This window comes from Rhincodon typus, chromosome 13, assembly GCF_021869965.1.
Source record: "Rhincodon typus isolate 14 chromosome 13, sRhiTyp1.1, whole genome shotgun sequence".
Classification (NCBI taxonomy): Eukaryota; Metazoa; Chordata; class Chondrichthyes; order Orectolobiformes; family Rhincodontidae; genus Rhincodon; species Rhincodon typus.
In genome coordinates, this window is record NC_063344.1 from 63841520 (window position 1) to 63852638 (window position 11119).

General features: G+C 38.7%; 1 protein-coding gene across 1 annotated transcript in view; it reads right to left on the reverse strand.

Moving 5' to 3' along the window:
• Nucleotides 1-645: 645 nt before the first annotated feature.
• LOC109917910 (cytochrome c oxidase assembly protein COX18, mitochondrial) overlaps nt 646-11119 on the reverse strand; it is a 38024-nt gene continuing 27550 nt past the window's right edge. Inside the window, 5 exon segments of the mRNA XM_048604135.1 lie at nt 646-978; nt 2653-2760; nt 4708-4826; nt 7352-7518; nt 9353-9474. Of these exon segments, the coding sequence (XP_048460092.1) occupies nt 805-978; nt 2653-2760; nt 4708-4826; nt 7352-7518; nt 9353-9474 (690 nt within the window). The 3' untranslated portion in view covers nt 646-804.

An 11119-nucleotide genomic window follows, 5' to 3' on the forward strand; every position in this document is an offset into this window, starting at 1 on the left:
ATCAATTCATTAAAGTACATCATCTGCAAGAAGGCTGCAAGCAACGATGAGGTTCCACCTCATTGCCAGGAAGAAAAACTAGGAAACAAATCAAGTCAGGAGCACTCACTCACTTTTTCAAGAAATAATCTACTAATGGACAGTGCTGGAAACAAATTTTCACCCAAACTTTTTTCTTTATTCTTTCATGGAATGTCGATACTGCTGACAAACCCAGCCCTCTATGCTTGAACTGACTGGCTTCCACATCATTTCAGAGGGCAGGATCAGAGCCAACCATGTTGCTCAAAGTCTGCAATCACATTTGACTCCAGATATGGTTGGCAGATTTTGCCCTAAAGGACATGTGTGAACCAGATGGGCTTTTATAACAAACGATGACCATGAAACCAAAATTGAAACCAAAATGAGTTTTCAATTTCAAATCTGATTAACTTAATTTAAATCCCACCGTAGGATCTGAACTCTTTGCCCCAGAGCAAGAGCCTAAGTGGCATTAACATTACACCTGTCTTGCCAATTTGCTGTAGAGAATTGCAACAAAGTGCAAGTACGAAGAGTTCTGGTTCCTTCTCATCTCCTCTAATCAGCAATAATCTCGCAAGGAAGAAAATAAAAATAAAACATGCATAACCATTGAAGCCCCTCAATGTCCAGCAGACCATGTCATTTTTAATATGACTTACATGACTGTTGTCAGTTGGGCACATTCAATTCATTCTGATTTTGAAATGTGAACTATGAGGCCACGTGGTGACCCATCAAGTTACAGCATGAATTTTACGCACACGAAAGGATAGTTCATCACTTCTTAGGAAAATATTTTGCAACAAGTCCCACTGATAAGTCTCTGAAAGGAGTGTCTGAGTCCGACTTCATCTTGGGAATCCGGCAGAGAGTGCGAACACTGCGAGAACGTAGCAATAAATTTTGTCCAAGGCCCACACAGCTAGAGGTCAACCAATAGAGAGCCATAGACTGGAAGAAAAAACAAAAAAGGTACTGAGCAAATGAAGGAGGCATTTCAAGATGACACAACACAAATGTTGAAGTTTCACGGAAAAGGCATTATTAAGGCTACTAATAAACAGCAGTTCTTCGTGGTGGGGGGTGTTCCAACAATTTTCTGAAAGTGATTTTTCTTAAGCCCAGAGTCCAGAGCAGGGTTTCTAAATTGGGATCTGGGATCACAGTGGGGTCCAACCAAGTTATGACAGACATGCTCCTGCTCCATCACACCCTTGCTCTCTCATTTTCACTCAGGGGTGGTAACAATTTTCAAGTTTCAAAATGGCACCATACTAGGAACAAGATTGTTAAGCACAGGTCTAGAGGGTCCCAGAATGGTATAATTGTTTGCTAACAGCCCAAATAGTTTTCAGAACAGAATAACAGGCAGGATGAAGTCAGCTGGGTTTCCTGGCAATCAACGTGCTAAGAATGTTTGTGATAGAGATCTGTACAGGCAAATATTCAGCCAACTTGTCCACAGTCATGTATGAAAACTGACTACCTCTGAGACAAGGATATTTGGTGCCCAAACAATCTTACCTCAGTAGGGAGTTGATGCTTTTAATATGGCACTGTAAAATATCGGTAAGAAAATGTATAAACAATATGTAGGAGATGAGGAATCTTTAGCCATAAATATTTCATAAGATAATTTGTAGAGTCTTATCCTCAAATATTATTCTCCCATTATAATGATTACAACCTTTTGCTTCCAAAATTCAAAAGTAGAAAACCTGGGTTTGAGGTCCTATACTTGCAATGTTCAGGAATACTGAGGAATATTATTATATATTATAATATTCGACAATGGCAAGTAATTGGGAGTGGGTTATAGATGGTTCACATGGAGAAAAAAAGTGACGTAAATTGATGGACTGAATCCTTGTCTTTGCACTATAACATTGTTCATTTCTCCTGCCTTTTGTTTGATAGTTGGCGAGGGCTCAGATACTGAGACATTACACTGCAAGTAACAGCTTTTCAAAATGGCAATGCTGCTGCAGAAATCATTTTAAATAAAACCACTTTCTAGCAGCAGTGAAACAGAACAGGATGACCGAATCAACAGTTATTTGGCTATTCAGAACTCGAGTGTTACTGAAAAAAAAGTCTGTCAAAGCTTTTTCCTTGCATTCATCAGAACAATTAACAAGAAATACCAAAGTAAAGGGAAAAACATACATACTATTTGAGAGCAAAGTGCTGATTGGTTGACAAGTGAACGCAGATTAGTTGAGGCATTGGCATGGAGAATGCACCAGTTAATGATGACTGATGGTCAACCTCCAAACCTAATCTGAGATAGACTGGATACTTTTCAAACCAAAAGTGATGGCCTTCAGTTTGTTCACGAATTTGTGTGAAGTACATCAAGAAATGATCTGATTAGGGTAGTCATTATCCCACAGGACAGTTTTAATGTGCCTGGTTCAGAATCAAGCTTACATGGTGATCAAATGGTTCAGCTCTACTTATAAGTCCACTGCCAAAACATCAGCACCCTTCTTTCATACAGAAAAACATGCTTTTCCTTTTTTTTTGTGAATAACCCCAATGATTTGCCTTTTTTTTCCAGCAATACATAGTTCACATAAGATAAAATACCTAACTTCCATTGTCACAGGGCCAGCAAATACTTACTGAGGGCACCGTTGCAGCAATCGGAACCATTAGCACGGAGATTCCACGGATCATATAAGTGGCGTATTTCTGAAATTTCGACAATTCAATTCTCCGGAGAGCAAAAATCTACATTTGAGTAGTAGTAACAATAACATCTTTATAGGTAATACAGTCGAAATAAGACCAATCACTAAAGTTACAGAAGTGAGATTTAATTTCGTTACCAAGTCACTTAGACTTTCCAATTTTGAAACAATGTCTGATTACAGACAGTAAAATACTAAGAACATGTCAACAATAAAGCAGATTGTCAGGGATATATGGCCAAACTAACAGAAATAACTCCGAGGCCATTCATTATGTTATGATCTGAAAATTCATTCAATTTCACAAGTCAACAGAAAAATGAATCTGGAACCCTCTATCCACAATGCTCTGAAACTAGAGAAACCCTCTACAATCTGGCATTGCCATTAGCAGTATCAACAGAAAATCAATCTGATCCAGGATTTAAAGATCTACTTCTGTACATTCAGATAACAAGCTCAGAACAATATTCCATTGATGGAAGCCTTTTCGCCCATAATACTTGTGCCAGCACTTTGAAAGAGCTTCCAATTAGTTCCGTTCCCCTGCTCTTCCCCCATAGGCTCTGCAAACATTTCCTTCAAGTATATATTCAATTCTCTTTGTAAGTTATGAGTGCATTTGTTTCCATCTTCTACAGTGTCAACAGGCAGCTAGTGAATTACATGATGTCAGGGAGTTAGGTGAAGGTGTACCTCAGGTAGGACATGTGGCGAAGTCTATAGATTCAGCACAATTATGAAAACATAGTCAATAAAAGAACTACTATAAAGCAAAGGCAAAAGCAAAATGCCGTGTGGGGCAGAGAGTCCATAATATGCATTATCTATGTAAGGTCACTCACTTATCGAATCATAGTCTTTAGTCACGACCAGCAGGGAAACTACCTAATTATATCTATTCAAGCTGGGAATAATTAGGAACAATATGCAGTCAACCTTTTCAAGCAACATATTCCAAGTCATAAACTGCTGTATGAGAAGAATTCTTACGTTCTCTTTAGTTCATCTGTCAATTATCTTAATCATCGTCTCAACACTGAAACTTTGGTCAGTGGACAACGGTTTCCCATTTACTCTGTGAATCCTCCGGAATTATTATTTTTGACCTCGTGATTGGAAGATATATACTGAGATTTAATTCAAATAAATCAATCTGTACAAGTAGCCAAAACAGGATCTTTAACTTAATTTATTCAATAAGAATATCATTTGTTTGTTGGCATCCAGGAGTGCAGGTAGATGTGAGGACACACTATCACTATAAAGGCTGCACTTCTTACAGATTAAAACATCACTCACTTCCCCTATTATTTCCACAACTGGGGACAAGGGGCCACGGTTTGCAGAAGTTATTTCTTTCAAATACTGCACAACACAGGAAAAATTCAAATTACACTAATTTTTTTTGCACAAAATAAGTAAAAACTCTGAATATTTGCAATGTTGCTCCTCTGCCAACTGAGTGGATGTCAGTGGCAGTAACAGATTACATAAAACAACCCTCAAGACTATTTACCACAACATGTAGCGCTTAATTCACAGCTCTTTTGGCTATAGGATGTTGAGAGTCAAGATGACACACAGTTCTTTCTCTTTTCTCTTGCTCCCAGCCAAAGTACTATTTAGAAGCCTTTTTAAAACAGAACTACTCCTTCAGTTTCTTGTTCTTAGACAAAGTGCTTGACATCCGCTTGGCAAATATCACGACCAATAAAAGATCACACATCTTAAGAGAACCATTGACTTGGATTCATGTCCCATCATTCTATGGTGCAATATTCCAGAGAGTTCAAAGCATAACACTGCTGTGGGTTACAAGTTAATGAACCACAATCTGCTGTTCTGTAGCACATAATAATTGACCTTCACTCCTCCTTTGTAAATTGGTCATAAAAAAAGTTACTGTTATTTAAAATAGGTAATCAAGTAACCGAAAATATTTTCTTTCACAAAGAGCCGGAAAGTTTCAAAATGATCTCCTTACCTCAACTATTAAAAGATTTACAAGTCCTAATGAGATGGGCAAAATCCAGGTGGAATCCGGCAAAGTAAGGTCAGGAAACCAGAGTATTCCTCCTATTGCTAGGTCCTGAACAGCAGGGGCTACAGCAGAAATGGAATTAATTAATTATTGTGACAACCCATTTATTTTCATCATAACTGCTCACCCACCAAGTCACAACACCTCAGTCACTACCCTGAGCAATGCTCCAATTGCTATCTTTGTGCTAATGCAGGTCTCTATCAGCTCCCTAAGTTATCACAGGGTCAAAGAAGCAAGGAAAATGATTACAAAAATAACATACTGAGGAACTAAGCAGACAGGTAAACTCACTTTTACCCAGCCTGCTCTATTTACTTCACTTTCCCTCCAGTCTGCTCCTCTCAGCACTCCCCCACCCTCTCAAACAATCCCATCGCTCCAGGCTGCCTCTCTGACATCCCCCCCTTCCTCTCTGGCGCCCTCACTGGCCTGCTTCCCTACTGCCCGTCCCACCTGTTCTATGTTTCAGTCTCCCCTTCTGTGCTGCCTCTCTTGCGCTAGGCCCCCCAATCCCCACATTCCCCTTCCAGTCCTCCAACCTCCCCAAACTTTCCTTATGACCCTGAGACATTCCCTTCCACATTCTCGTCTCTGCATTCTATGCTTCCTCCTTTCCACCTTCCCCTTTGCACTGCCTCTCTTCCACGCTTTCCTCCAGGTTCCACCATTCCTCTTGGGCCGTCTACACTACTGTTCCTTCGAGCATCTTTCCCCTCCCTCCCAATGCACCCTTTTCTCCTGCAGCAAGTCCTCCATATGCATTATCAAATCATCTTACAATAAAAGTGGAGTTGCAGGTAGACAGGGTGAAGGTTTTTGGCACACTTGCCTTCATTAGTCAGAACACTGAGTATAAGAGTTGAGATGTCATGTTGCAGCTGCACAGGACATTGGTGAGGCCACTTTTCGAATACTGCATGCAATTCTGGTTGCCCTTCTATAGGAAGGATGTTGTCAAACTTGAAAGGGCACAGAAAACATTTACAAGGATGTTGCCGGGACCAGAGGGTTTGTGTTATAGCGAGAGGCTGAATAGGCTGCAGTTTTTCCAGCAGAGTGTCGGAGGCTGGGGGGTGACCTTATAGAGGTTTATAAAGTAATGAGGGTATGGACAGGCTGAAAAGCTAAGGTCTTTTTCCTAGAGTGGGGGAGTCCAAAACTAAAGGGCATAGGTTTAAGGTTAGAGGGAAAAGATTTAGAAAGAACCTGATGGGTAACTTTTTCACGCAGAGGGCAGTGCATATATGGAACAAGCTGCCAAAGGAAGTCATGGAGGCTGGTATAATTACAACATATAAAATGCATCTGATGGGTATATGAATAGGAAGGATTTAGAAGGATATGGGTCAAATGCTGGCAAATGGGACTAATCAGATTGGGACGTCAGGTTGGCACAGATGAATTGGACTGAAGGGTGTATTTTCGTGCTGTACGACCCTATGACTCTATAATAAGAGGCAAAATATAATTTACACTGCTAATCTGCATTGCAGCTGCGTATTAACTGAACAGGTTTTGTGAAAAAGAACATTTAATAATTTAAGAGTCATATTCAACTTAAAATGTCTACTCTTTCTCTCTGTACAAATGCTGCCTGTCCCAATTATTACAGCATTTCATTTTTATTTAATAATTTATCACCATTTAAAGATATTGCTTTCTGTTTCAATTCTTCCACACCTTTCCCCACATTATAATCAAGTTGCCACCTCTTTGCCCACTTATTTATAATCCCTTGGCAGAGTTTTGCCTCTTCACAGTTTATACTCCCACCTTCTTTTGTATCACCGGGATACTTGGTTACATTAAACTGACTCTCCTCGTCTTAACTGTTAATATATGTTGGGAAAACCGGAGGCCCCAGATCTTGGTGGCATTTCACCAGCAGCAGTGCTATCTATTCAACCTGAAAATTATTTGTTTATTTTTACTTTCTCTTTTCTGTCCTTTAAATAATGCACAATCCATGCTAATATAGTTCCACCAACCTCACGAGTAGTTATCTTTCAGGCAACGCCACTTTGAAAACTCAAAAATGCACTGACTGATTAACTGTTTCTGTTCACAAGTAGTTACCTCCTCATAAAAATATTCTTAATATGAATAAATTCAGATACAACAAAAAGGGTGTTTGTTCACAATTATGTTTCATCTTCATAAATCACTTTTAGTTCATCTTCCCGTAAAGACAGAAGAGCAAGTCACACCGCATGCAAGATTTCAATGGTCAATATAAACAAGAATAGCTGTTATTGGACTCCAGATCACAGTATGGTTTAATCAAATATTGAGATGATTCAAGGTCAATTGGTGGACATAAGCAGTAAGATGGGAGCCAAGAGAAAACCGAGCTTATACCTGTGAAAATTAGAAATAATGATCAACCTTAAGGCAACAATTTCAGACTTTAGCTGTGTGCTATCTTCTTAAGTGTCTATGAGATTCTACTTTTATCGTTTCTATTTAATTTTAAAGAGCTGAAGCATCCTTCACCCAATGACATTCTCCTGTACATTTCAGAGGCAGCTGGGAACTGGATTGAATAAACTGAATAAACCAAAGCACAGGTGTAAATGTCAAATACCTGCTGCAGTATCAGAAGCTCCGAGGCTCAAATTCCGCAAGGCGACAGATATGAGAATCCACAGCGGCAACTGGATCCAGATCAGTAGACTAGCTTTGAAAGGATGACAGTTGTCACGTACATACAGCTCAGAGATGATCCTGTGAAGATTCTTCCTGAAGTGAAAACTGAGTCCAGGAGACAAAACAACAGAGGAAGCCGTTACAAATGAATAAATGTCTACTTAAATTTGTGCGTTTGCCGGTTTTATCTCAAATGTAGCACAGGTGACTTATTATTTACAGTTTATTTTACAATCACAATTCCATGAAAATTAGATCTAAATTTTATTTTAAATAATTAAAGAGTCACACTTTACCAGCATACATCAGTCATGTAAATTTTAGGGTGGCACGGTGGCTCAGTGGTTAGCACTGCTGCCTCACAGCACCAGAGACCCAGGTTCGATTCTACCTCGGGCGACTGTCTGTGTGGAGTTTGCACATTCTTCCCATGTCTGTGAGGGTTTACTCTGGGTGCTCCAGTCTCCTCCCACACTCCAAAGACGTGCAGGCGAGGTTGATTGGCCAGGCTAAATTGCCCGTAGTGTTCAGGAATGTGTATATTAGGTGGATTATAGGGGGATGCTCTGATGGTCGGTATGGATTTGTTGGGCCGAAGGGCCTGTTTCCACACTGTAGGGATTCTATGACTCTGAGTCGTTGGGTTAGAGGAAGTTAAACTCATGATGCCAAGCATGCAAACCAGTTCTTCTTACAACGTGTGAACTAGACTATTTATTCAGTGATTTTTAGCATTTCTGTTGATAAACTTTACTTATTCTTTAAATCAAACCTATTAGATTAACTGCCAGTGTTATTGCGGTCATGCTGCAATACCATTACATCGTTGACCACACCATCCTCTTCTAGTGCATCTCCAGTGTCCAACTCCAAGAGACTGCCCTTGCAATACTCAATTCCTCCCCAAGAACAACCGAAGATCAAAAGAACTGAGAAATAACTATCTGTCCTTGTGCTGGATTTTAATCTACAGAAATCGTTTTCCCAGTCATATTTGTGTTAAACCATCAGTGTCCATCTGCCTTATTTGTAAATGAGAGAGTGTGCGAGTGCGAGTTTGGTTTAAAAAGGGTATAAGCTTAAGTTGTTTAGTAGTACTTTCATAAGCCTTTTCTCTTTCACTTGTTAAACAAAATGTTTACAATTAATTGAGTTATTTTCCTGTTAATGATGAAACTGGGTGTGAAAGACTTCTGTCCTGAATATCAGTCCATCAGGCAAATTGATCATCTTGGTGGTTTAATTGGATTAATCACACATTTGTCACGGCTTGTGGAATAGTGGGGCTCAGTCACTGGTGCACTGTTTCCAATTGAGTCATGACAGATTTGCCTTTGAAAGTTCTTTCCAACGAGAGATGCTATGATAGTGAATCAGAATTTCAGATTAACTGCAGCCCCATGTTAAGGCTGTAATACTGACTTTTGTATTTTACATCATAACAGAATGTGCAACCTTTTCAAGCTGTGCTAATCCAGACAGGCTTTCAGCATTTGCACAAAGTATTTATCTCTGAAAATGTTTAATCCAGGTTTTCCCTCACATAAGATCACTATGACATTAAACAAAAAAGCAATTCTACAGGTCATTTGGGCACATTACAACCCAGAGCCCCTTCGTCTACACTATTCTCATTTGTTCCTCTTAACCAAAAATGTATAACATCCCATATGTTTTTATGTCAACCCTATGAACTGATGAGATGCATTTGAGTCCCGAGTGGCCACCAGACTCAAGACATTAAATTTATTTCTTTCCACAGATTCTGCCTGATATGCTGAGTTTCTCCCATATTCTGTGTTTAAATGCCTTGTCCTCCCACTTTGGTTGCACACAACAATAATGATCATCAAGCTGATCACTCACTCTTTCTTTGACACGGAGCTTGTTCTGAGCTACGGAACTTGTCATGCTTTTGAAAGAAAATAAATACACATACCGAGCCACCTTTTCAGACCATCCAACTTGCTTTGCACGCACAGATACTTCATAACGCAGTCGCTTGGCTAATTCTGCAATCTCTGGCTGTAAATTTTCAACCTAGCTAATGAGAATGAAATCCTGTTTAGAAACCACATAGCAAAAGAAAGTGTCTTTTCAATTAATAAGATCACCATTCTACTTCACATCTTTAACATAGATTTATTTCCCCATTTTATAGATACAGCTCAGGTAGTACTTTGAATTATTTCCAAATAACAGCTCTCATTAAGATTGCGCTGAGGACTATGACAACTGGCTTTCAAGTTCTTAAGCTCCGGGGGACTGGAGTATAAGTTGCTGCTTTTGATCAATGCCACATCTACCAGAATGTTCACCGAGCACAGCATCAGAACTAACTATCGCAGCTCCACAGTTTAAACTATCTACAAAGACTCAATAAAATAAACACTGGAAGTCTGGAGTAAAAACAGAAAATAATGAAAATATTCAGGATATTCATCTCTGCCAAGGAAAACACAGTTATTATTTCAGGTCATGACTTTTATTTTAGTTTGACTTGTTCCATCAACTCTTTTGATGTTTAACATCTGTCCTCTGCCACATTGCAGACCTTCCCTTTTCTTCTTTTTCACTATCAAATATTTGACCTACATCAAAACAATAACAAATCCAACTTTTGATGTTTCTGATAAAAGGTTTGTCTCTTCACAGATGCTGCCAAACCTGAATATTTCCAACTTTTCCTAATTTATTATATAGACTCACTACTTAGGTTTATCTAAGAATCAAACAAGGCAAATTATATCAATTATGGTCATAGTATAGAACTAGACAGAAAATCATGATTAAATTAGTTTAATTATAAATCAGATACATTAGTTATAGTTAATCAAATAATATTAATCCATGTAGATTTTAGTACATTAATATCACGGGGCTTTGCATAGCCTCCCATGACTAAAGAAATACATTATGGGATTTGAACAGAATCAAGGTAACACACTTGGAGGACAAATTCCAGAGCCTCTTTTAGTTCATTTCTATTTCACAGAGCCAGATTGAGAGGGCTTGTAACCTTCAAAGTTGAACAATACAAGTTAACGTTCTCCCAGCTTGTTAAATCCTCTCAAACAACAAAGGTTAGGAGGCAGTTACTGGGGGAAAGAAATATAACAACTGTTCTCCGCAGGCTTTGTTTCAATTTAGTGTCTCAGAAGAGAAACAATTGGATTTAACTAATCGTAATCTATGCATTAGAGATAACTTTGTAACAATGTGTATTTAAGTTTGTATCTGTATAATCCTGTAGAATTTTATTAATCAAGATTATATTGAATAAGTGTATATGAGTAACTCAGTGGTACCTTACAACACATTACAATAATTTGTTCATTTTAATATTGTGCTCTTCTGTATTAGTTTCATATGGTTTAAAGTCATAACCAATTCTTCCACGATATTCTTTGTCATAAAAAAAACTCATTCCAATCACCCACAATTACAGAGAGAAAAATAGAACTGAGGCCTCTGAAATAAGCAATGATTGATAACAGGGTTTGATTTAATGTGGGGTTTCTATCAGTTAAGTTAAAATTGAAATGCTGAGCCCAAGAATAGCAATCATAGGGGCCTTAGAGAATATATCTCCCTACCCTGAAGAAACAGGGAAAGAAGATATCATAAAATATCCTCTTATCCAGTCATAAAAGTAAAACCAACAGACCATAATAAACAGGATGGGCAGATGGATATTTGACACCTT